Consider the following 27,791-nt stretch of genomic DNA (forward strand, 5'->3'; position numbering starts at 1 on the left):
TAGCACAGTTAATTAGAGACGACAATGATATCCAGGGATTTTCAATAAATGGTCAACAACATAAGTTATCGATTTATGCTGATGACATACTATTATATATCTCCAATCCAAAAGCAACAATTCCCCATCTTAAGGACCTAATCAGTAATTATGGTTATCTTTCAGGCTATAAAGTCAATATTGATAAAACACTGGCAATGGATATTGTAGGAAATATATCACAAACCGTTAAAGACCAGAGTGGCTTTAAATGGCCTAAAGATGGTATTAAATACTTGGGCATTCAAATTCCTCCATCACTAATTGATCTGTATAATACAAACTACAAGGTGATAATAGGGAAAATTAAAAAAGACCTGGAACGATGGACAGCCCTGCCTCTATCTCTCTTAGGTCGAATAGAAAGTATTCGTATGAATGTGCTACCACGATTCTTATACCTCTTTCAAATGCTGCCGATAAATATTCCAAATTCTGTTTTTGATGAGGTAGACAAGATGTTTTCCAAATTTATATGGCAATGCAAACGACCTAGGATCAAATGGCAAACTCTAAAAGTATCAAAATCTCGAGGGGGACTTGCTGTCCCTAATCTTAAACACTATTTTTGGGCAGCTCAAATGAGACCCCTGATTGTGTGGATGCAGGACTTGTCTGATACCCGTTGGCTCGATATTGAAAAAAGTTTGTGTAGCAGACCGTTAGAGGCTCTCCCTTTCTCTTACATTCCATTTAAAGATATTCGTATGGGTGAATGGACCATGATCACACTAAAGATCTGGCGTAAAATAAAGCAGTCGTTTGGCTTGCCAAAAGAAATTTCAGCCCTTTCTGATGTTTCTTCCCTCCAAGGCTTTGCCCCGTCTACCATCGATAGGGGCTTTAAAACTTGGTCAACTTCTGGTCTTAGCAAACTCCATCATCTTGTGCATAATGGTTGTTTGAAGTCATTTGAACAATTAAGGGGTCAGTTTCGGCTTCCCTCCTCGGATTTCTTTCGATATCTACAATTAAGAAGCTTTTTGACAAAACATAAAGAATGGGTAAAAGTGTTAGAACCATCACCTGTTGAGGCTATTCTTATAAAAATACAACAAGGTAATCAACCTCTAAAGACTATCAATCATTTTTACAAGGCTTTTCTAAATTTGAATACAAACAATATATCTAATATAAGGATAAAGTGGGAGGCTGAGATTGGCACTGAAATTACTGAGGAGAGGTGGGATGAAATCTGCTCCGAAGCACACCTGGTGACCAACTCCAGTTCGTGGAGAGAGTTTAAATGGAAAATATTAACAAGATACTTCAGGACACCAGAAATAACTTCAAAAATGAATCCAGTAAATCCTGATACTTGTTGGCGAAATTGTAGTACTGAGCTTGGGAGTCATACTCATATTTTTTGGACTTGTCCAAAGATTAGTCCTTTTTGGAATAATGTCTTCACTGCCCTCAACACAGTATTCGGTCAACCATTTTCTAGAGAGCCACAAGTGGCTATTTTAGGTACAATTCCTGATGGGTTTTTAGGAAATAGCAGAAAATATCTGCTAAGAATTCTGCTGACAGCTGCACTCAAATGTATCACCATCAAGTGGCTGCAGTCGGACCCACCTACTTATTCTAATTGGATTGAGAAAGTGAGAGAAATTTATCGGATGGAAGAAATTACTTATTCTCTGAGGCTTCAGAAAGAGTTGTTCATTAAAAGATGGAGTCCCATGATGGATTTGCTATCTTAAAAAGATGAGCATAGTGTGGATGTTTGTTTTTGTTTTGTCTTTGTTGTTATGTTCTGGTATATATGTATTTTGTCTGATTATTTGTACAATAGTTTCTGTATAGTATTGGCATGCACTTACAGTATATAGTGTGATAAATGTGATTGTATTGTACAATGTTATAAATCTTAATAAAAATTGAGTTCTAAAAAAAAAAAATGTAACTTTGTGAGCCTGCAAGAGTTTGATTAATTTTCTGCTTTAAAAGAAACGTGTTTTTAGCACACATTTTTCAAAATGACAGTGAACAAGCTGAGAGCATGCACGCACAAGGAATTCACAGTCCCAATAAGCACAGACAGAGAGGTGACGCCCCATTAGCCCCCACCAGAGAGAAGTAATGAACCCTGAACCAGTCTGGAAGTACCGTACACATGGGCCACTAGGCACAGACCATTAGGGTTAAATATAGCACTGGCAATACTCTCAGATTTGTCCTCTGTCAATTTCTCTGATCCATAATATCCACTTTAGTCAATGATTTATGCTCAAAAGAGGCGGAGCCTACAACTGCTAATCCGGCATATCATATATGAGTTAAAAATGCTATTTGCAAATGACCTCTAACAATGTAAACCGAGGATCAACCTATTTAATCTGCTTACTACTGAACAATGATCTGTGTGTTACTTAGGTAGGACTTCATTACTTAAATGTAAGGTTGTAAAAGCAATGGAAAATTACCCACAGCATTAAACTAAAAATATATACTTTCAAGTGATGCACCAAAATAGCCCAAAAGTGCATTTTCGGCCAAAACGCTTTTCTCACCAAAATAAAAAACCGACCGAAATGCATGATGTATAATGTATGAGTGGGGTCAATGTAAACATTTAGTTTTTTTTATTTTATATTGTGCATTGTTGGAATGTCAGTGCTAATTTTAATTGATTTATTCTTTGAAGCATTAATATTAATTTATACAATTGCAATGTTTTAATTTGAGTGGTTATTACACATTCAAAGCCATGAATGCAATATGTATAATAATTTGCATAATCATTTAATTCAGTGTTCCGGTTTTCAACCTTGGTTTCCTCATTTTCGGTTTTGGCCAAGAATTTTTATTTCAGTACATCCCTAATATTTTCACACCTACACGTTTGAATATGTATTGTGTTTGAGGTGATTCAGATAATCTAAAACCAACAAAAAAAATAAATTAGAAATGTAAAGAAACACAGCACTTGTAAATCTTTTTTTTAATATTTGATATTTTAAGCGATTCTTTAAACAACTTTAGGTGTATTTGTAATGTAGTCTATGTACAGTATAAGGTGTGATAAGTGTGCTTATGTAGAGAATAACTGCATCACGAGGCTAAGGAGCCACCGGTAGACTATAGAATAAGTTTAATATTTACTTGTCCCAGTGTGATGTCACAGTCCGAAGTTGTTTGATCAATGTGTGTAACCACATCTGAAGACACACATGCCTCAGTAATAGTCTCTGAATCAGCTGCTGTAGGATCCAACACTGTAACACACACCCACACACACACACAATCAAACAAACAAACAAACAAACAAACAAACAAACAAACAAACAAACAAACAAACAAACACGTTACATTAACTGTACAGAATCAGTGCCAAAACAATGACCAAAGATGGTAGCAGCTCAAAGAGAAAGCATTTTACTAATAACAGTGGTGTATTCTCAGGTTGACTAACTATCCACAGGAAGGCCTTTGCCCTCGTACACATTCTATTTACAGTACAAGTCTACATGACACAAAACCATATCTGGACTTAACATGTCCATCTGTGGTGTTGAAATGTTATATCTTAAATGGAAATAATGTAGCAAAAACGCATTAAACGGAGCAAAAATATGGCAGGAAAAAGTGATGAAAACAACTGTCTCGCAACCCCAAAGTTGAAAACCTGAAAACCCCTGCTTTAGAAAACAGCAATGGCAGATTAGAGGACCTACTTCAATAGATGATTAACGTACATGCTGTGAAATGAAGAAAAAACAAAAAAGTGATGACAGAGAAATATGTCTATTGTGAAACAGACACGTTAGAGTTCCTCGGTCAAAGAATTTTCACGTCTCAGAAAAGGCAAGAGGCTGCTGTGCTTATCCAAGCATCAGCAGTGGAAAGTGCTGAAAGCAGCGATGAGGACTTCTGATCTGAAAGCATGAAAGCAAAGACTCATCCTCATCTCCAGCTGTGAGAGCAAGGTGAAGTCAATGTGTCCTTTCCTTTTTGTTCTCAAACTGACAAATGCAGAAAGTCTTTGGCATTGCAGACATTTTACCAGTGCTCACTTTCTGTGTTTTAGAGGCAGATTTAAGTCACACATTTGATTAAGATTCAACTGATTTGTGATGCTGTTTAAAAGCACTAGTTTAAAATCATGCCATATAGACTGTAGCTGGTTAAATCCTCACTATGCTCACTTTAGTAGGTGCATTAGCCTTTATTGCACATGGGTGTCCATTCCCATTAATACTTAATCTATAATCTATGTTTGTATAAAGCACCATGAAGAAATCCCTGTAAACACTTCAGCATAAACAGACTGAAATGTTGACTACAGGGAAAGACTTCAGTTACCATGGTTACTTTTGACTGTTAAACAAGAGGAGAATAACAGGAGAATAGTTCTATTTAGCTTCCTGTATCTATTCCGAAATAATCCCTTTTTACGATAAAACACCATTAGTATTTTATTAATGTTTATTATTCTGTATAGATAAATAAAATGTATAAAAGGACCATGTTTTAAACAAAAATGTCACAAAGACAGTGGCTGTGTTCGAAATCGCACATTAAAGTACTACTCATAAGTTTGACATCAAAATGAGTATGTAGTGCGTTCACAATAGATAGTATGGAACGATTGAGTACACGAGAAATACCTGGATGAATACTATATGGGAATACTTCTGAAGTAGTCATAATCAACCGTCCCATGATGCATTACGAGCAGAATGTAAAATGGTCCTGGGACCGGCTTCAAACTAAAAGTCAAGCATCCCCTTTTCAAAACAAAAGCATCTCTTCTTGTCTTCCATTAGTTTTTATAGCATTTGTAAATAGGGCTCTTAATTTGAAGTTAACCAGAAGTTTAGCCAGTTGTACAATCGCGAGTCTCTGAAGATTTCCAAAATGTCGGTACAAAATGTGCTTCTGCGAGTTTTATGTTGATATTCTACTTTGTCACTTTTTCACTTACCATGACTTCCCCTTCTCTGTTCCCTTCCCCCCACCTCGGTGTAACACACTCTTTTTATATTCTCCCGTTAATAAAGTTTTTCTTACTCTTCCTTAGGGAGGGCTGCTGATGGTCACAAAAAATATATAAGAAAAAAAAGAAGAAGAAAGAAAAAAAGGAAGAAAAGAGAGAAAGAGAAGAAGAAAATAGGGGAAAAAAAAGAAAAAAGAAAGAAGAAAAAGAAAAAAAAAACATGTTTTCACCATCCTAATCATACTAATAGTATATAGTAGATAGTATATACTCATTGAGTGTTTAGTGTGTAGTATGTCAGTATGCAATTTCAAACACAGCCATCCTCTTTATACTGATACATATTTTGGCAAGGGAACTAAATCAGTCATAAAGTCAAATTAACAACTATTTGATGATTAACTATTTGATCGAAACAGAATTTAAACATTTTTCCAGATTTTGCGTTTCCACTTCGTCCCACATAGAACAGTCTGTGCCCTGTGATGGGCTCCCTGGACCTGTGCACGCCTGCCCAACCTTTCAGCTAGCGTTAGCCTGTATATGCTACCTGTGCATAGATAAAAGCTGTGTGAAAATAGAGATGCATGCGTGGGCATTGGCGTCTCACTTGATAGCTCCTGTTGTGATGCCTCAGAAACGTTCGGACTCCGTTGATGCTGGATTTGGTCGCCATCAGTAGGTGAAGAACCTTTGTTGGACTCGATTTGACTACTTGTCACCTAGGAAACGACACAAACTATTATAAACATGAGACGCATTGAAAGCAGTTTCTTAACCTTTAATGGTTGATTTCTGACCTGGCGTGTGTTGGCAGAGTTTTGAGTCTGGACGAAGCTGGTTCCTGGACTCATTGGAGATGTGGGCGTGTCTAGACTGAAGTTAGTGGCCAGGGCACCTTCGTTGGTCAAGATTATTGTCCGTGAAATAGTCTGGCCCACGATGTGTGAACCGAAATCAACGAGCTGACTGTCAACCACCGGCTATAGAAAGAACAGATTAACGGACAATAATTCATTTTAACACAATAGAAAATATTCATCATACCGTCATCAACCTATCGTTACTGACTGGAGGAACGAGCATAAACTCAGAACGCCTCTAGAAATGTTTCATTCAGATTAGATTAGATTAGATTATCCTTTATTTTACAAATATAAATACAGAAAGGCAAAAATTAAGATAACAGTAAAGAAAAATAAATAAATAAGCGGTAAGTGGGGTTTTACCATGAGTACTGAGTAATTTATGAAAGATTTGGTTTGTTTGTCTTTCAGCTTTGTCTATAATCTGTAGAAATGTGAAAGGTGCCTTTTTGTTTGTATTTGTAAGAGATGTTAAAAAAAAACAAAACAATATATTGTCATCAATACTTAAGTAATTTTAAAATCAATTTAAACAACAACAAGAAAAACAACAACACTTTTCTTTGTTCTAAATATTTCTACATTTGTAGCAGTTACTAGGTGTCATAAAAATACAGCAAAAACAAAACCAAATACTACCAAAAAAAAAAAGAGCAAATAATGACTAATTTTGTCCATGACGTCTTCTGCACTACTCACCATACATTTCTTCATGGTGCATCTGACAGGCACAGAGAACACTGTCTGTGCAGAGGAGGAGAACAGAATCTCACCTTCTACGTCCTTGTTCATCTGCCATGATCAGATAAAGAGATAATGTGTCACTTTGAAGCCACAAAGAAGGTTTGACTTTTGATTAATTGAAATACATACCAAAAGGCCAGCATGAAAAAAGGTCATATTAAGAGGTATATTAAATAACCCCTCAATAAATCCCATGACAACGCTATTTTCTTTTTACTCTTTAGATGCTTAATATGTGCGAGGATAAAAAAAAAAACTAGAGATAAAGCTACAGAAAATTTCTCGCAGTCCCCATGGAGACTTCAATCTTTACACTCAGGTACTATATATGCAGATTACATGCAAATAGGGTTACTTTACATTATTGTCTTTATAAGCAAAAGCAGGCAGTTCAAATGCTTTATCACTCCACGTTTTCTCTGCTGCTGTTAAGCTGTTCATTTTATTAACACACTTTTGTAATAATGTACTCAATAATATTTTGAAGCTTTCAACATAACAGACGGTTTGGTTAAATGGCCATAGTGAAAGAGGACGGAGGAACAAGATGGGGTTTTTTTTTGTGTGGTTTGTTTTTTGGATTTCTAAGTCCCAAAAGTTCAATTACTATGTTTAAAACTTGACTGCTGGATATGGGAAATATTTTTTGTGCAAACAAGTTCCTAACATATGGTGATGACAAAATGAGTATATAGTGCTTTTCCTTTAGATAATATGCAAAGATGGAGTTTACGACAAATGCCCAAAAAGAGTTCTTGCCAGCGCTGTTGAGCGTAGGGGGCCTCAACGTTGTAATTTTGATCCCCTACGGAGTGACGTCACCCCCTACGTTGAGTTTTTAGGGGAGATTTTCTGTTGTTTTTCCCTTTTTTAATCGGTACCGTCGTAATAATTGTTGCACACTTGGACACAAAAGGGACTTTCAGGGGTGCACGGGTTGTTTAAACTCTCTTTTTAATCTGAAAAATCTAGAAACACATTCCTCAGCCGCACCATCTATTTAAAACAGGTGATTTGCCCAGATGCTCCCGTCTTCACCTTAGGACCCCGAAGACCCCTGCAGCCACTTAGCTGCCCCCCAATGCTGCCTGTCTGCATCCTAATTACCGTCCAAAATAAATAGTGTTCTTCACCCAGATGTAGCGTGTAGTAGCACATGAAGCTACTTAACATGTTTACAACTCACAACGGATCATTCTACATGTGAACGCAGGGATGTGAATACCGTCTGGTTGGCTGAAACGTGTTCGGCCTTAAAGAGAGTTCGGCTTCATTAGGGTTCGGGTCGTCTTCTCTGGGGTCAGGTCTTCGGCCCTGACCCGTTCTACTGTATGCGTCCTCCGCGTGTGTGTGTTTGTGTGCGCGTCCTTCTTGTGTGTGTGTGTGTGTGTTCCATTATAACTGCAGGTCCCACATAATACCTCATTTAAATTTGAAAAGTGCGACTTGGAATCAATCTTTTGAATAAAATATTATTTCTTATCTCTATAATGTCTGCGAGTATTTATCAGTGGAGGAATTATACTAAGCATCAGAAAGTCTCCAACTACATTCATCATGATCTTCACCAATTCAACAAATACGTTTTATCTTTAAAGTAAGGCTGGAACAAACTTTAGTTTTACTTCACTAAATTTCAAAATGTTTCGCGCCATTGGCGCCCGCTCTCGCGCTCGCTCTCGCGCCACTCGACCCCCTATGCGGTGAAAAATTCCAGGTGAGAATCCTACTAGATGTACACTATATGGGAACATTTTTGAAGTATGCATGGTGGGCACACTAGTCATACTCAACTGCCCCATGATGCATTGCCAGTGGAACGAAAATGGTCAAAACATCCCTTTTTTCAAAACAAAAGCATCTCTTCTTGTCTTTCACTAGTTTTTAACACTTTTGTAAATAAGGCTCTTATTTTGAAGTTAACCAGAAGTTTGGTGTTTCTTGAAATGTGTTTTTGCATTTCATACTAAAAGTCCGTGTGTGCTGAAAATCTGAAAATGTGTTGTGCCAAAAAACATTCTGATTTATAAGAAAGCTTTTCTGAATCATACTAAGCAGTCATGTGAGGAGAGCCGGTGATGTCACTTACCGTAGGCTGAAAAATAACCTGCAAGTCACAGGACATCCCTGAAGATAAAGAACCAGGAGGCACAAAACTGAAATATAAAAATAGAAGATGTTTTAGATTAAACTGCGAAGAATATACAATTAATGCACCTACTTGGAGACAAGCTTCTGATGAAGCAAATATCATGTTTTCTGAAATGATATATGACATAAAAGGAAATAAAATACATTCTGCAAAGGAAGGCAATGCTTCTTTGAAACTGTTCATTTGTATCCAAGCCTCATAAACAAAGACAGAAAAACTCATTTCCTCCTTAGCAACAGGTACAAGGTGAAGAGAAAAGTCAGACAAGAGTTAACAACTCATTCTCATTGTTTGCAACAACATGTTAACTGACACGCAAACACAAGTTTTCTTCCAAGAATCGTGAGCCTCTTAAAGCAACGTGCATCGTTCAGCACGTTTCTGCTAAGCCGAGCTAACATCGCCCTGAGGAGCTTGACAACGAGCCGCCCTCCACGAGACACGAGAGAACGGCTCGATCGATATAAATACAACAAGCAGGAGGATAGAAGTCAGAGGAGGAATAACACTGGATTCAACAATAAATAAACCAAAACAATGCACATTTTAAGAAATCACATTACAGTTACTCAAAATAATTTTCATGAGGGCAGATATTTTAGGTACTAACTTTAATATGTGTTGCTCAATTCCTGATTATTTCCTTTTCTTCTTCCCAGTTTGTGTTCTTGAGTGAGTATTTGTCTGTTATGTTTTTAGAGTCATTTGAGAACCAGGCTGATTGTTGCCACAATAAGTTAAGACTTCTGTATTTGATAAGGATGTGACAAAATGTTGCAAGATTGAAATGTCATAAGAAAAATCATTGTGTTGGGCATTGTTTGAATTTGAACGATTGTGATTCCTAACGAATCACGATTCCGATTCTTTTACGAGGCATTGTCAAAAAGTTGACGTTTTAAAGGGAGAGTATTTATATTTTATTTATAATGGTTTTGCTTTAGTGATAGACATCCCTTTAGCCTCATTCAGAGGGTTAAAGTTATTGTTATTCCACATTTTGTAAAAAGTCAGCTCCAAACGGGCGAGTTGGATTTTTCTCTCTACTTGATGTCACCTAGCGGAAACTCCTCCTCCTGACAATCCTGGCTCCTCCTACCCTATAAGAATGTGAGCTCCTCCCTCTCAGACTACCTCACAGGTAAAACTAACACTGCGGTTTAATATACATTATACTTTATTGTTACATATGTAAAGCAACATACACGAAATATGTTCTCTGCATTTAACCCCTCCCTGAGGAGCAGTGGGCAGCCACGGTGTAGCGTCTAGGGAGCAGTTACAATATGTTCCATTTTTTGTATCCGTTTTACTGTCTCGTATCTCCTTTGAGACAATCTGACGTGTTCGTGACTGTTACGCCTCTCTCCTAACACACCTGATTCACATCAGTAACCAGGTAGGAGAGGGAGGAGGAGCTTATAAAGGGCTGAGAGGACCAGAAGGAAGAAGGCGCAACAACAGACCAGCAGCAGACATGCGGGGAGAGTTATTCTGCTCCCCACTCGATGTCTTTGTAAGTTTGTTATTGTAGTTTGGACTGGAGATTTATGGTAGTCCTGTTTTCGTCCTTAGGTAGTTTGAGTCTTTTGTATTTTTTGTAGTTTAGAGGGCGGACGCTGGGACGACGACCCTGTATAGGGTTCGCCCAGTGTCGTACCTACTTTTGTTCAGTTTGGACAGGGTCTCCAGTCCCTTTTAGTTTGTTCTGTTGCTACTTTTAGGATTTTGTTCATAAATACTTTGATAAACCTTTGTTTTCTGTGTGGCGTCCTATTTATGTTGCGGCCCCTCAAGCCTTGATTAGACATCCTAGAGAGGGTCGTAACAGTGACCCATTTGGATCAATCTTAAACAACTGTATTTCTATACTTTCAATTTGTGAAATATAAATCTAGTTCAACTAAAATGTAGTAAATATATATATATATATATATATATATATATATATATATATATATATATATATATATATATATATATATACAGTATATTTGAGCTCAAACATGATCAAAAACTAATTCTAGAAAAAAATGTCTTTGGAGTCGCTAGAAATTCTTGATATCAAAATGGAGTCACGATCCAAAAAAGGTTGAGAACCACAGCATTAAATACTGTTTCCACTTATTTATAAAATGTGTGTTATCACTTTTTAAATAGTTTTCTAAGCAAAATGATGTCGTCGGACAAAGGGGGGCACTTGGATTCAGAAAAAAGAGAAAAGGGGAACTTAAGTTTGAGAAGCACTGGCCTATCGTATAATATTGTAAACTCTGTATATCGTCCCACCACTAGTGTTTGCTGTTTACAGACGGTGTAATCTGTAATCTGCTCCTTTCTAGAATCTACCGTGCGTCTGCTGTTTCTGTGGGTTGCCAGACATCATAAATCCACCCACAGGCCTGGACTGTTTTGGGTTCTACGTGCCATCTGTTTCTCCGCTATTTAAAGAAATCAAGACGTTTGGACCTTGCTATGGAATCATCCTTTTTGTTCACCTCTCCCTCATGACAATAGTGAACAATATATAACCAAGTCATTAACATAAAATAGTCTATTTAATTATTCCATTCGCAAATGGAAGGTTTAGTGCCCGGTTCGGGTCATTCGGAACCCATTTTCGCCTTTTTTTAAAAGGATTTTAATTTGATCTATTATGACAGAGTGGGACAATTGTCAACCAGGTTTGGCACAAAAACACATGATAGAAACCCACTTTGTGTGAATAAATCTGGTCAGCATGCACTTACATTGTAATTTCTCTTTTATTATTGCTGGATCACTTCCTTTATTCTATTCTTTTTTCCTGGTTTCAAGACAGGTGGTATAAAAAGAAGTGTGGGAACAACTAGAGCAGCTCACTTGGGATTTGAACTCAGAGTGAGGCAGTGTTTGAAAAAGCTACTACAGACCTATATACGCCGCTGCGAACGAGGACACGGTACAACATACTTTGGTCGCAGCTGAAACTGTGACCGTACAGTAGCACTGACAACATCCCACATTCCTGCTGATCCCTGTGGATTTCTCCTATGGAAAATCAATGAGGACTCGAGGTTCATCATTCAGTTCAACAGAGCTGCTACATGCTCTCACTCAATTAATTTTAATATTAATATATATACACGTTTGTGCAAAAATAACTTACTCACTTTTGAACACAACTGAAATGTGGCTGAAAAGCTGTCAATTACATTTTATATTTACAATTATATCTTTAAATATCCATGTTCAATTACAACTCAAACACAATTACGTTGACCAACTTGTTTCTAATTACAATAATATTTTTCCCCTGAACGTCAATTGCAATTACATTCTCAATTTCTAAAGTTTAATTACAATTAATCACAAAAACAGAGCCTTTATTAAATAACCCCCCAAAAAACTAATAAATAAACCCAGCAAGGTTTTTTGTCTTCTTTTCGAATAATATATTATGGTTTCCTTTATTCAGACAAATTTTTTCCAGGAAGTGTACTTTGATCTCCTGACATGTTTTGACTGTCAACTGCCAGACTTCCTCAGGTAGACTGGCAAAACATGTCAGGAGATCAAAGTACACTTCCTGGAAAAAAGTTGTCTGAATAAATTAAACCTTAACATATTATTACAAAACAAGACAAAAATAATTTGCTGGGTTTATTACTTGAAAGTCAAGGACACATCAAAGCGATCAGCAGATGCCTCTGAAGAAGACTGGCAGTTGACAGTCAAAACACGTCAGCGGATCAAAGTCAATTTCCTGAAATAAGTTGTCTGAAAAATGAAACCTTCACAAATTACACAAAAAACGTAACCTTTCTCTTGTGTTAGCTTTCTGTTAGCATCTCTAATGACTCATATATTAGTCAGCTGTAGCAAAATATTATTATCTATTATCTATTTCTCATCTCTTGGTTATCTTGTTAGGCTTCCTTATCCATGAACATATTGGTTTTAATGTTTGTCGTGTGCTCGTCTGAGTTGTGTCAGTATACCCCTCAATTTTTTTTTTTTAATTTCTTTTTATGGAAAAATGATCCTCAAGAGAGCTAACAGGTAAACTTGATATAAAACATATTTTAACAATTACCTAAGCTTTGCATTTAATTAAATGTAAATTACAGTTTTTATTGAATCATATACCAATTACAATTATTATTACATAAATTATCTAAACTCAATTACAATGAAATTATATGATTACATGTTTTTCCATTTGCTATATTACGCAAAAAATACACCATAATTGCAATTAATTACTAACTACGTGATTACAATTATAATTTACCCCAACCCTGGGTAAAATGTCTTAATGATGCAAATATTTACAGTGGAATACATAGGAAGGCACATGAAAGGGCAATTGTTTTGGCAACTTTATCTCCAATTTGAAGAAATTATAATTTTTAAGTGAGTGTTTTGTTCAAATCAACATTCACAGAGAGTAAGAATAGAATTAGGACTGGGCAGCGTTTTACTGGCGCTGGTAAACACTTCACTCAACGTTAGATAATTAGTGGATAAGCTCGTCGACTCAAGTCAGAAGGGCACTCATAACTGTGGGCGGATGATTGTGTGATTCCTTAAACAGAAATCCATGAAATTGCAGGAGACAAGCCCACAGTGTGTTGGGTTGCTGCAAAGAAGTGGAACAAACTGCAGCAGAGCTGAAGTCAGCATCACATGTGAACATTTTTAAATTAAAGTATGAATGAGATGGAGATTTCTGGTCATATTGTTGTTGATGTAATGTGTTTGTTGATGATTTTAATGTTCTTATTGATTTTTAAGCTGTTGAATGTTTTCTGTTGCACTTTTTGATCATGTAAAGCACATTGAGTTGCCTGGCGTATGAAATGCGCTATACAAATAAATTTGCCTTGCCTTGCCTTAGCTCTGCAGAAGCTGCCTCAGGCTTCGCCATCAAGTTAAGACAAAAAGTCGGAAGTAGCGCTGCTCATCTAACCTTAACAAATCTTGTTTGCACTTCATTTTTTTTAATGTTAATATTGTATTTTTTTTATGAAGTATTGAAGGGTGTCATCGGCAAATGAAAGGATTGCATTTATCCATGAATGATCTTTCTTTCCTAAACAATGTCAGATCTGCACCAACCAGGATCTTCTAACAATGGGCAGCTTATTTTCCAAGAGAACTGATTGGTTAGGAGGCGGGACTTTAGTTCTTGCACAGATCTTATCCACTTCATAACCTGATCCCGACCAGGTTTAGCTTTTACTCCAACTGAATGTTTATTGTTCAAGCTAATCTATTTTATTTTCTACATTTCCTACACTCTGGGGAGTGTTGGCCTAGTGATTAAGGAAGCGGGCTTGTAATGGGAGGGTCACCGGTTCAAATATCACCCGGGCCATCACTGTGGGATGTTGAGCAAGTCCCTCAACTTCTGTCCAACCGCCTCCCGGACTACTGCAAAATTGGCAGCCCACTACTACCCCTCGGTGAAAATGGGTAAAATGCAGAGAAGAATTTCACTACGGTGAAGAATAAAGGTTACATTATTATGAAAAAAAACATCTTACATTAATTTGTTTTATCATAACAACAGTGATGTCAATCTATTTTAATTTCTATAGACTTGAGAAAAAAGAATCCCCAAAAACTATTCAAAACAGTTGTCAACAGCTTGCATGGAACGGACCAATAGAAAGCAGCCATCAATGCGATCACACCTTAAGATTTTATCAGGTACCATGACTTTTACTGCAGACTCACAGCTGAGCTCAGGAGAGAAGACACCTCAGAGGGATGTCTTCTTCTCAGCCAGTCACTAAACCCTGGGAGATAAAACTAATGGGAGAGAACTTAATGTCAACACAAGAGATTTTACCAAGTCTGACAAGTCGGTGCTTGCAGGTTTCATGTCCAAAACAGTCAATTTTGGCAAATGCCCAAATTTTCTAGGCTCTATTTTCAGAGCGGATTCAAGGGGGTGTACAGCCATACAGGAAACTACAGGCGAGTGTGAAGAGAAACACTTAGATCACCAGTTTGTGACACTGATGTTCTTTCTCTCTCTATCCTGTTCTGTTTTCTTTCTGTCCACTAACCCAATCCAGCAGATGACTGCCACCTCAGAGTCTGATTCTGCTAACAGAGAGATATCAGGATATACAGATATCAGGATATCCAGTTTCGTAGTACTGTACAGACCACTCACATACACTTTCAGGCTGGCTCTGCAGCATTTGAATCTCTCCACTAATGAAAAAGAAAGAAGAACGACGTGGAGTCATGTGTGACCTGGAGAACCAACCCAGCTCTGCTATAGGTCTGTGGGAAGCTAGCAGGCAGCGTGAGAGTGAGAGGAGGTAGCGAAGACTCAGACTGACTCACTAAGCTGAGTCTCATAAAAGGAGGTGAGTGAGCGTGGTGATCCAAGCTGGTGCCCATATGTGGGAGGACAGGCATAGCTTTCATCTTCACTCCATCATATTGTCAAATGACACTAAAAGGGCTTTTCTAACGGGTGAAACACGTGCTTTATGTTTTAAGCAGCAGATATATTTTTGAAATTTGTTTTTTCATGCATCAACTCCCCTGGTCCATAACTATGAAACACATTTCGTCCAACCACTGTAAGTTGTTAAATCTGCCAGAAAAAAAACACTTATAGGAACCAAAAAAACAACAGTGGATGATATTTTTGGTCAGACATAAGCAACTGGCGGTCTGGGGGCCACATGAGGCCCTCAGTCAAAATTTGTGCTGTCCCCAAAGTAAATGTACAAAATAACAGAAAAATACACAAAACAAAAGCAAGAATACATTGCAAAATACAAATAACTACAACATTGCAAGAAAACAGTAAAGGACAAGAAAAACCCAGAAAATACTCCAAGAACACACAAAACTAATACAAAAATGAACAAAACAACAACAGTACTACACAAAATTACTCCAAATAACACATAAACGACAACAAAAATACACAAAATGACAAAAAAAAAATATCCAAAATTACAAAAAATGACTCCACAAACCAACAATACTAGCAAACAAGCAAAACGACAACTTAAATACACAAAACTTAGTCCAGAAAATCCAAGTGACAACCAACATAAATACTCCAAAAAACCATACATTTTACAGAAAAAATACACAGAAGGAAAACAAAAATGCAATAAAAGCAATCATACCAAGCAGGGCAACAACAAACACAGAGCACACTCTGTGCTCTGTCCTGTGCTGATGCTCAGATTGGTCAGTATTCTAAATGCTGACATGAATGTTGATGATCATGTGACCCGTCGATCAAATAAACACATTTTTGTCTGAGAAAAGTTGCTCATCTTTGTTTCAGGTGTCCCTTTCGTCTATTTAAGATTAAAGCTTTCATGTTTAGCAGTTTGAAAATTGTTTGATGTTATGATATTTGTGCTTGAGTCCAAACATACCAAATGTTCGTTTAACATTTAACTAAACAGGCAACAACTTTCAAAACCTTTCTATGACCAAAGTCCAAAAGTTTAGATTAAGGATGTATTTATTTCATCACTTTACCTGAAACAGTCAGGTTTTTAGAATTCAAATAAATACACAAAACTAAATCAAATGTATACATTCCCAAGAAAACACTAACCACAGTCTTTTTCTTCCCTTTTGTATACCTTTAGTTGTAATTTGCATTGTATAAAGACAAGTGCTGTCCTGTACTTGTTACTGTAAATGCTAACAAAATAAAGTGCATCTTACTTGATCGATATCCAATCCTTTAGGTGAGGTGAGACTCTGAGAAACTTGCAGTGATTCACATTGTAGCTGATGTTTGTTAGAACTATTTTCTTTTGATAGGTTTTCCCCAATTCAAAGTCCTACAAAACAAAACAAAACAAATAAGAACTTTAAATGCAGCTTTTACAAACAAAAAGAACCCATGAAAAAGTAATGTTTTTACCTTAAAAGTCACAATCTCTGGTTTACTGATGAACAAAGGCCTTCCTGTGTCGTTTCCAATCATTTTTTTACTAGAAACTGTGACAATCTTTCCACTTGTCAGTGGGGGTTTATCTAGATTTGCTTCCACTTGCATTAAAGGTGTTTTCTCATTGGCGATTTCCTGCTGAACAAGAGGTTCAAAATGCAAATTACATACAAAAAATACAACTTTTCAAAACACTTTCTTACTCATTAGTGAGATCAAAGGTGAGCACGCCTGGTTCTAGAGCAGGGGTCACCAACCTTTCTGAAACTAAAAGCTACACCAAAGTCAATATTGAATAATACAAAAAAATTGTATTTCACAGTTTCACTTTAATTGAAGCAAAGGATGATGAAGGACGACGAGCAGTAACTTTAAAAGGTAGCATATACTTTATTCCATGAAATTAAATTGTTTCATTTTCCAACGACCACTTCTGAAACATTTCATAGGAAATCATCATGTACCTATTTAACCTGCCACTAACTAACACATTTTAATTAATCGTAAAACGTGTATAATTTAACAGTCCACATTTTCCTCTTTCAAACTCAATTTTTTTCACAGTCCGAACACCAAATCTGCAGCATCTTAAATGTGTTTAATTTATTCCTAATAAAAAAGTATGTGCATCTTTTTATTAAAAAAAATACATCAAAAGGACTTTCGGACATAATCTATGGAGAGCCGCCATTTTGGACAGGATATGACGCTCTTTTGATGTTCCTGTTAGCTGTTGCTAGGCAACAGTGTTCCTTTGGTCTACAGTTTCTGAACAATGGTAAAGTGTAAAGCCAATGGTTGCAACTAGAGCAAAACCCCACAGAAACATTTACTTTGCGTCTTTAAGCCAAATAACGACACTAAGTCAGAGTTATACAGACGTTGGCTCCATAATATAGCGTTCTAAAAAGTAATTTTAACGTCAACTTATTGTCTATATCTCCAGCTCTGGCCCTGGACAGCCACTGTACTTCTGGCTTTAGATATTTATTAAAAAGGCCTTAAATTGGTTACAAAGGTTGTGTACAGTAATTATTTAGATTGATTTTATGTGCGAGAGTGGACAAAAGAGGTAAACTCAGGGTACATTTGAAGAAAGCCCCAAATTTAGAAACAGAACCTAAGCCTTTATGTGCTGTCTTTCTAATTCTGGACAGAAAATAGCTTTGAAACTTTGTTGAAGCACTTGCATCTAATCACGCTGCTCTTCATGAATCATCACATTAGCTGTGTTGCATGGCTAAACTCTACTATTGTGCTCGCAATTACTTTGTTGAGAAGTAGCATTTGATGAGGGCATTTGTCAGATCTGCACGTCATGATGAGAGATTGCTTCCACTCCACTTGACACTTGCTTTGACTTCTGAGCTGCAATACCGCACTCACTCTGGGCCATCAAAAGCACCAGCACAATAAGAAGTGATGCCTGTCTCCCCGCATCTCAAATGTGTGAGAGGACACAGGAAGAGACAATGAGCCCACTCACCTCCATGGCAATTAGCTACTGTAAGGGCAGCTTTTAACATGGATAAGGATGTAGGCGAGTAAACGGTTAAAGACATTTATTTTTTTTTGTAATTCACTAACTTCTTTTTCAAAAGTACATAAAGGTTTAATTTCATTTCAAGGAAACTTCAAAGGAAACATCAAAGCTATCAGCAGATGCCTCTGGCAAAGACTGACATTTGACAGTCAAAACATGTCAGGAGATCAAAGTGGATTTCCTAAGAAACAGTTGTCTGAATAAAAAACCTTAATATATTATTCAAAAAGACAAAAATAATCTAGCTGGATTTACTACGCAGAAGTCAAATAAACTTCAAAGGAAACATCAAAGCGATCAGCATACGCCTCTGACAAAGACTGGCTGTTGACAGTCGAAACATGTCAGGAGATCAAAGGAGATTTTTTCAGTGACAATTATCTAAATAAAAAAAAACCTTAATATATTCATCAAAAAGACAAAAAGAATCTTGCTGAAATTGCGACGCGGAAGTCAAGGATACTTCATAGGGAACATCAAAGCAATCAACATACGCCTCTGAAGAAGACTGACAGTTGACGGTTGAAAAGTGTCAACAACATATTAGCACTAAACTTTGAATGAAAAAAAGAAACATTGGTTGATTGGTTGACATATTAGGTGAATAATTTATACTGTAAATCTTTACTTCCTATTTTCTGTAAAAAGTCTCAAGTGTTTGGTGGAACCTTCCCAGCAGTTTTTGCTCGCATCCAGGTTTCCCTCATTATGCACAAAACATTAAATGTACAGTATATTTAGGAGTGCCCTGGAATAACTTCCACACTAAGCTGCGAGCTGAAAGCTTAAACCTAAAAAACTAAATAAATGTGAAATCTGTCAATGCAGATTTAAATTTCAATTTACCTCTGACGCTTTCCCTATTTGGATTAATCCAAGCTTACCTTACCTCGGATGGTGTTTGAACACAAAGTATTCTGGATGAGGCATAGTGCAGTTGATGCACCAGTGAGGCACATTTGGAGTACAGTATTTAAAAAGCTACTTAATAATAATGTTTGACTTTATTAATCACTTATACATGGAGGAATTATCTGCACACAAACCTATCCCAGAAGAAGTTTGGACTGGAGAATACTGACATTCCTGTTTTTGTGTTATTTAAAAATAGATTTTGAGTTTTGTGCATCTGTGTAGTTTAGAGGTTGGACGCTGTGCGACGGCCCTGTATAGAGTTGTTCAGTTTGGCCAGAGTTTTTTGAGTTATTTTGATTGTGATGCTACTTTTTAAGAACTTTCTTTGTATAAATACTTTAAATGCTTTATCTCTGTTTGGGGTCCTGTTTATGTTGCGGCCCCTCGAGCCTTTGATGAGACACCATAGAGACGGCCTTAACATGCACCTTTACATCCTGGTCCCACAGCCCAGAGAATTCCGGCTTGGCTAGGCTTTCAGCAGGAATCGGGTGGTCTGCACCTTCTTGGCGGGTGTCTTCACCTTCTTCTAGATTTTCGACATCCGAGGAGGTCGACGATGAGCTGCTGCAGTCAGCGAGGTCTCTGAACTGCTGGAAGATGAATGCCCACACACAAAAACTCATTAGTAAAAATTGCGTTCAACTTGTACACAGCCATAGTTCTGTAGGTTAGAAGCCCCTCACAATTGTGGCCTTCTCCCCAGTGGTGGGAGTCTGGGTGTGATCCAGGTAAGATGCCAGCTTCTCTTGCATCTTCCTCAGAGTCGACAACTTCTCAAAGTTGGAGGGTTTCGGAATAATTGCCTCATTCTTGGTCCTTTTCTTCACCTGCTTCTCTTCTTCTAGGATCTTTTTCATGATCTCCCCCCTCTTTGACTTCTGGCTCTTCTCAAATTCCCTGAGAATGGTAAATCACCAGCTCTGCATTTCACTCAAATAGGGTCACGTATTCCTCAGTACACAGCTCGAGAAAACACCCACACGCTGCAGCGTGGAGTGGGAGTAGAGGACACGCTATGTGGTATTAGAGAAGAGAGGAGAGGAGAGGAGAGGAGAGGAAAGGAAAGGAGAGGAGGACATACTTTTGTTTACGTTCTATTTCCTCTTGTTGTTTTTGCCGGTGCATGTGCTTGATGCTGTTGACGCCCTGAGCATGTAGGGATTCTCTCAGTTGTGTTTGCTGCTGCTCTTTCCTCAGGATATTTGCTTTGGTTCTGGTTTGTTGGACCCGTAAACTCTCCTGAAGAAGAATAAATAAATAAATAAATAAATAACAGCAATAAAGCTATTTTTAACTGCAAGCAGCCCTGGAGTGGAAGAAAACAAGTACTATTGACATTTTGCCTCCCACTGTTTTAAATGAGCCTTGATAGTTTAAAAAACAAAAACCAAATGGTGCATGAAGAAAAACCCAAGCACAACAACCATAATAGCAAAAAGAACAGAAAAACTCTATTTTTACAGTTGAAATGCAGAAATATGATCTACGTGCAACCTACTGTAACTATAAGAACATTATGTAGCAGAAAAAAAACTGTTTGTGGATAGAAATGCATTGATGCAAGTTGAAGATATACCTACATTCTTCATATGCAGATGGATGTTGTTGTTTCTGAATGTATTTAAATTTTAATTTTATTTTGGCAGTTTTCAGAAAAACAAAAAAACACAATTATCTAACTAATCAGCTGAAACACTCACGCCATCACAACAAACAAAACAAGGATCTCTAGATAATATCACAAAAAAATGATTGGGAAACTAATATTACTATTTTTACAACATATACATATACATATATACACATATCCATACATACACAAACATGGACATAATATTAATAATTTACTATTTAATAATTAATGCTGTCCTATATGTAAAATTGCTGTTCTTGTTTATTATACTTACTAACAATATAGGAGGTAAAAAGCTCTTTAAACTAGTTTATGTTGCTGCTTTAGGCAGTTCCATAATTGTTATATTCATTCTTTTTAGTTTTGTTCTGGCATATTGCATCTTGAAATGTAGTTTTCCTCTTAAATTATATTCCCCTTCTCTCTCTAAAATCTTTTCTGCAACCCTTTTGGAAGAAGTGCATATTTGCTTGCTTTATATATTATTTGGACAGTTTTGAGTTGGATGAGGTCTGGGAGTTTTAAATCTGGTGTTTTTAAGAATAATCTATTTGTGTGTTCTCTGTATACTGCGTTATGTATCAGTTTAAGAGCTCTTTTTTTTCTTTTGCATTATGAATAATGGTTGAATGTTATTTATGTAGCTTAGTTTAACTGGGAATGATAATTCTTATTGTTTTGAAAACAAATACAAAAACCCAAACATGATAATAGAGTGCAGCTCTACTTACTTTGGTCACTGCTATGTTAGATTTCAGTGATTTCACAGCCTGTATCCTCTTTTCCACTAACTCCCTGTTGAGCTGCTCCTTCTCATTCTCCTGTTGCCGCACCCTGTGTAAAACGAGGACCGTTACAAAACACCAGAATGTCAAATAGGTATAAAAAGATGAAGAGGAGTGTTGCAAAGCTATTTATCATTGGAATATTTAGGGGAACTGTCAGACAATGTATAAAAGCTGGGTTTCTATCCATCTTTTTTCCTCAGGTTGTTCCATGACATATGTTAATACAGACAACATGCAGTGCTTTGGCAGAAAAATTAGTTTGGAAGTTAGCCAGAAACTAATTATGGTCATATTTCCAAACAATAATTAATGCAGTGATATCAGCAACTCAACTACGACAAACTGCATTTTGACCCATCATGTTTTTTTTTTTTTTACAATATATGTTGGGTTGTTTCATTTTTATTGTTTTTTAGGGTTTCTATTGACAAATTGCAAGTTTACAAATCAGTAATATAACAGAGAACAAAGTCAGGGAAAACATCACTAAGAATGAAACAAATACAGGCGGAGGTACAGGAGTTCTTTCACCTTTTTTGTTTTACAAAAACTTTAAACTATTGATATAATATCTAAACTCAATCAAGAAAAAATGAAAATTTTGAAGAGTGTTTGAGAATTTTGATTTATGAATATGGAATTTTGTCAATAAAATTTATTTTATTTATTTTTGTTATTAAAAATAAAAAAATAACAACTTTTGCCGTTATTTTTATCATGTTTTTGGTTGTGTTGTAAACATAATCCCCAATCGCATCCCAGAATAACAAAGTGGTTTAAACAAGATGTGCATTTATTCCTCTTATCGGAATATTTGGAAATGAACATGTTGCAGGGATAAATGTTATGTCAAATGTTTAAATGTACTTCTCTGATTTTATGATATAAACAACATTGAAAGGAGCGTAACCAAGCGTTTTTCAACTTAATGTTTTCAAAATGTGAGTTCCAAATTGCTTCACCTCTGGGTGAGATTTTATTTTGAAAACAAATTTCTTTTCCTATTTGTTCATTGTTACTCCTTTTTTGTCAGTTAGTTTAACGCCACTTGGTTTGTTCTCTCTTTCAGGTGTTGCTGATTACTTCATTTACCTCACCTGTTACACATTTTCATTGTTCTGTCTCAGTCTGTGATTGGCTCCCATCACAAGATGTGGGAGTGGCCAATACATGACACCAGTGATTGGGAGCCTGGTGGGAGGAGTCTCTACTTTCAATGGGCTGATGTCTATATATAGGTGTGACAACAACCAGAACCGTTTGATGGCCCTGAGGAAGACCATGCTTGGTTGAAACATGTTGGTTTTTAGTGATTATCTATTATAATAAAGGCTTTTTAGTATCTCTTTCCTCATTTTGATTTTTTGAATTTTGGAGTTCCTGGTTTCCCCATTTTTTTGACACATTCTTCCCTGTTTTTCCAAAAGCATCCAAAACTGCTAAACTTTAAACACTGAGCAGCCAGTCATCCCCTTGCCATTGTTCTACGACAGTGATTCTCAAATGGGGGTACGTGATGGCACTACAGGGGGTGCTTGAGAAAGTGGAAAATTAACAAAACAAAAGCATTACAAATATGGGGTTTTATGTTTATTTTTTAGTTAAAAATGATTATCATAATGATGATTATCTTGATTAGAAAAGGATCTGAAAATACGTCAGTCTTGGTCCCACACCAGGTGGGAAATGACCGTAAACGATATGAACTATCAAAAATAAATCTATTCCGGAGACACTAAATACCGTTTCATTCCACTTATACAGGTATACAAAATGAGATTCTTTAAAAGGTGTTTTCAGACATTCATTCCATCATTATGCTATATAAATGTTACGTTTTTTTGGAATTCTGAGCAAAAAGGGGGTACTTGGATTCAGAAAAAAGAGAAATGAGGTACGAGGGCCAAGGTTGAGAACCCCTGCCTTAGAGAATGTATTGAAGTCTTTAATATAATGACAAACAATTTGTTTGCAAATTATCCATACACAAACCTTTTTCTCCCCATGTAACAATTCTGGCTTTTGTTTATTGTCCTTGTCACCTTGATTACTCATGTAAAACCGTGTGAATTGTGATTTCTGCCCTACCTGTAATATGTTCTACTTTTGTATTTACCTTTTAAGTGTCTGCTTCAAGTACTTGGCAGCTGTTTTGCGGTTTGCTTCGGCCTCTTCAAGTTTCCTTTGTCGTTCCAGCTCATCTTCCTTCAGCATTGCAGCCTTTTGACTATAAGAGCATAAACACATGCAAGATGAAGAACATGCAGGATAACAATAGGTTCTTGACCCCTTAAAATCACAAAACGCTACAAAATAATGCAAATCCTACTTCCTGTGCTGTTCATTTTTTTGGTGCAGGTTCTGGTGAAATTTCCTTTCCTGCCGCATTCTTTTCGCAGCCTTCTGGGACCTAACGTCCTGGTAGAGATGCTCCTCTTCCACTAGCTCCTGCCTGAACGAGGACAACTGACCGACCTCCACTTCCATTTGATTCAACTCCAGTCTGAAGAGAAGTGACAAAAAAACAAAAGCAAAGCAGAGCCACAAAGCTGGTCAAACATGTGAACTGTGTATTCAATAAGGCTTAAATAAATGTTTGAAAATTCCTCGGATTGCACTTTTTGAGCAACGTTTAATAAGAACGGTAAGTGGGATCTAAACCTTGTGACGGTTCAAATACTGAGTTAGTTGCAATCATCTCAACATAAAAAAGGCTATTTTATGATGGATTTAGCTCTTTACAAACAATAAGTGAAACCTACAAGTTTCAAACTCAAAACTTCAAAAATAACTGAAATCACAATGAAAGTTACACAAGGGGCAGCACCAGTGTGAATATGTTTTTGTCAAGTTTATCAACCGTTCGTGCTTTCAGATCTGAGGATGCAACGTGCGTTCAACCATATTCACACAAACTTCTGTATTTATCAATTCTGACGTTAGCGTACACTATGATCAGATCTCACGTCAGGTCTCACCTCGTGACCTCTGTCTTGGAGAATGAGGTCCTGTTTTCTCCATACAGCACATCACTGGGGGCTGTACTGAGTAAACAGGATCACATTTATGCTTTTAAATGTAAATAGTTTCTTAAACTTTTACAAATGCGCTGCAGTAATCAGTAATGTGATGAATTATTGGGACAACATTTAGTCATTTTTAAGGATTTTTTTTAAAGCGTTTCAATCATTAATTTATCTAAATGTGATATTTATTGCCTAAAGCATGTGGACTGAGGCTGATATGAACGTCATATCTGTGTGTGTCTCTCCAGGATCTCTGTTGCAAAGTTGTTCTCAGCGCACACAGGGGGGCAGACGTCAACTGCTCAGTAGCTGATCCTCTTCCACAGAGCGTTCAAAAAGCACATTTTTGTTTTGCTCCGCCTCAGATGTGAAGATACCAATTTTCATTTTGGAAAAAACTTATTTTCTTCTTTGACCTCAGCGGGCGCGGCCTCCGATACAGGAGGGCATAACAAGTAAATGACGATCAAATTCAGCTGCTGGATTTGTCAACACCTGATCATTTGTACGCTGGGATTGGTCAGATACGAATATTTCATGAATCACAAGTTGGTCCTGTCGTACGACCAAATGTGAACTTAAAGTTACAGCTGTTTTCACGCATAGTTGATAAATGAGATCGAAAAATGTGCCGTTTGTCCGTTTTTCAAGCAGTTATATCATGTCTGACAGCGTTTTATGCTTTCATACCCTGATCCTATCAGTGGTGTCAAAGCAGTGGTTAATTTCATGCTAACGAGTGAGAAGTGTTTTTGCTGTACTCACACCTGCCACATCTTAACCCCCTGGGATTATCAAACCCATTTTACTTTCAGACTCACTCTAATTGCCTGAGTTCCACGCTGACCCGGCCTTCCAGCTCCTCCTCACTCTGCAACTTCACACACAGTTGCTTGTGCTGGGCTCGCAATCGAAACATTGCGACGCTGTGGAAAAACGCAACGTTTGGTCAAATAGAGCAAGACAGTGGGATTCTATGGATAGATGATCACCTTTAGTTTCATACTTGCCTGTTTTCTGCTGTTTTCTGTTGCTCTATTTCTTTCTCCAAGTTGCTCCTCTGCTCCAAGAGACTTTCGATGTTTTGATGACAGAGCTTTAGCTGTTCTCTGGAAAAGCAAGAAACAAAATCCGCTGAAGTGCAGCCCCAGAAAAACATCACCAGATTGTGTGCACTTTCGAGACAATAAAAATTCAAGTGTTTTCAGAGCATTAAGCTAATGAATTTCCGCATTGCAGTAAACTAAAGCCGATTATTTTTAACTAAACAGGGTACCTTAATGTAAGCATTCTGAGCCTAAAGCTGTCCACGTTCATTACAAAACTTCACAATCACCCAGAGTCATTTCCACTGACTAATAGCACCCAACAAGCTGTGACTTTTCCAAAAAAAAGCAAGAACATTTGAGTATACGGTGTAACTAAGACATGGTTTGGTTAAAACAGTGCTGTTAAACTCATTTTGGTTCAGGGACCAAATACAGACTAGTTAGATCTTCAGTGGGCCTCAGATTTTAGGTGGAAAAAAGAGAAATTTCAACGTAAATGAGCCCTAGTTTTCATTTATACGTATAAATGACATTTAAATAATAAAGAGGGGCACCAATATTATTCAAGCAGTGAGTGACAGATATCAGTCCATGGAGGATGTTCTCTTTTAAACTTTATTGATTTTGTGACCTATTTAGATTTAAATTGGGGAATTTTTGTGGATTCATTTTAAGAAAATGGCAGGATTTTATAAAAAAAAATAACTGCCATCAAGTGACATAAGCATTTGTGAGTTTCATTGAATTTTTGTTTTTTTTGGAAAACTTTGGAAAAATTTACACATGACTCAAGTATTCTTTGTCAATTTTACTTTCTCATGTGGGCTGAATTGGATGCTCTAAAGCAGTGGTTCTCACACTTTTTTGGCTAAAGTACCCCTTTCTCAAACCCAAGTCCCACTTTTGTTCAACTACAAAATTTTGCTCAGAATTCTGGGAAAAAAACAACTATAGAGCATAATGACAGAATGAATGACTGATCGCACACATTTTAAATAATCTAAATATTGTAAATAAGTGGAATAAAATAGTATTCAATGCCTCCTGAATAGATTTATTTCTATATATATAGTTTTTAGCCTTTCTGGTCATCTCTTCTGGTGTGGGACCAAGACTGATCCTTGTATTTTCAGTTCATGTTCTAATCAAGATCATTTCCATCATTTTTTGCGTAATTTTGCGTTTTGTTGTTATTTGTCTGTTTTTATCATTCAGTATATTATTTATTTTTTGTGTGTTTTTGTTGTTTGTGTGCTGTTGGTTTTATTTAAATTCTGTGTGTTTAGGGTGTCGTTTGGTTGTTTCTTATGTCGTTTTATGTTTCTGTTATTTTTGTGTATATTGTAGTAATCCTGTGTATTTTTTTTCTCATTTAGTGTTTCTTTGTTGCCATTTTGTGTGTTGCTGGTAACAAGTATTTTTCTCTCTTAGCGCGTGTGTATTTGGTGTCATTTTGTGTATTTTGTTGTTATTCATTATCATATTATATTATTTTGTGTGTTTTTGTTGCCATTTTGGGAGTTGCTGGAAATATTTAGCATGATTATCATTATTAACTAAAAATAAACATTATAAACCCATATTTTTAATGCTTTCATTTGTTAATTTTCCTATTTCTCTCTCGCTCAAGTACACCCTATAGTGCCATCGTGTACCCCTAGGGTGACACGTACCCCCATTTGAGAAACACTGCTCTAAAGGGTCAGTTTTGACCCCTGGGCCTTGAGTTTAACACATGTGGGTTAAAAGCTTGGTCTGCAAAGGTTCCATAAATAAAATAATAACCAGAGTTTAGTAAAGCCCCACTCTGGCCATTGAACATCAGACATGCATCACAGTTCATCAGGTGCTTAATGGCTGGCAGTGAAGACAAATAAAAACACGGAGGGAAACGTGGGGAGAGAAAGGACATAATGGGCAATGTTTGCTTCTAGCTGAAATGATTTCTGGCAAACAGCAAAATCAATTGGTACAGAAACGATTGCCTCTGAGTGAGAAAGGCACGATGGGGAGATTCAGGGAACAAGAAAGGCAACCACCTGTGACAAAGGCGCACTATTACACATTAAAAAAAAACACATTATAGTAATGTGCACAGATTTTTGTGAAGTCTAATGTTTTTATTTCATTTTATCTCTTATATTTTCCTTTACTTGTGCTT

The 27,791-nt window shown here is 36.8% G+C and overlaps 1 protein-coding gene across 7 annotated transcripts in view; it reads right to left on the bottom strand.

The window, feature by feature from the left end:
- Positions 1-27,791, bottom strand: part of cfap74 (cilia and flagella associated protein 74) — a 74,980-nt gene that overhangs the window by 43,328 nt on the left and 3,861 nt on the right. For 5 of the 7 annotated variants that reach the window (XR_003674478.1, XM_028452710.1, XM_028452708.1 and 2 more), the window contains exons 5-19: positions 25,592-25,690; positions 25,403-25,507; positions 23,885-24,058; positions 23,672-23,782; positions 21,499-21,601; positions 20,216-20,373; positions 19,818-20,031; positions 19,560-19,724; positions 16,647-16,811; positions 16,445-16,563; positions 8,681-8,747; positions 6,547-6,639; positions 5,782-5,964; positions 5,592-5,703; positions 3,148-3,260 (exon numbers count right to left, since the gene is read on the bottom strand). Coding sequence is in view for 6 of the 7 variants with exons in the window: in XM_028452710.1 (XP_028308511.1) it covers positions 3,148-3,260; positions 5,592-5,703; positions 5,782-5,964; positions 6,547-6,639; positions 8,681-8,747; positions 16,445-16,563; positions 16,647-16,811; positions 19,560-19,724; positions 19,818-20,031; positions 20,216-20,373; positions 21,499-21,601; positions 23,672-23,782; positions 23,885-24,058; positions 25,403-25,507; positions 25,592-25,690 (1,981 nt within the window). In the remaining variant the exon portion in view is untranslated. The remainder of the gene's footprint in view (positions 1-3,147; positions 3,261-5,591; positions 5,704-5,781; positions 5,965-6,546; positions 6,640-8,680; positions 8,748-16,444; positions 16,564-16,646; positions 16,812-19,559; positions 19,725-19,817; positions 20,032-20,215; positions 20,374-21,498; positions 21,602-23,671; positions 23,783-23,884; positions 24,059-25,402; positions 25,508-25,591; positions 25,691-27,791) is intronic. The other 2 variants (XM_028452709.1, XM_028452707.1) reach the window with 2 other exon arrangements.

This window comes from Gouania willdenowi, chromosome 7 (genome assembly GCF_900634775.1).
Source record: "Gouania willdenowi chromosome 7, fGouWil2.1, whole genome shotgun sequence".
In the NCBI taxonomy this organism is placed as follows: Eukaryota; Metazoa; Chordata; class Actinopteri; order Blenniiformes; family Gobiesocidae; genus Gouania; species Gouania willdenowi.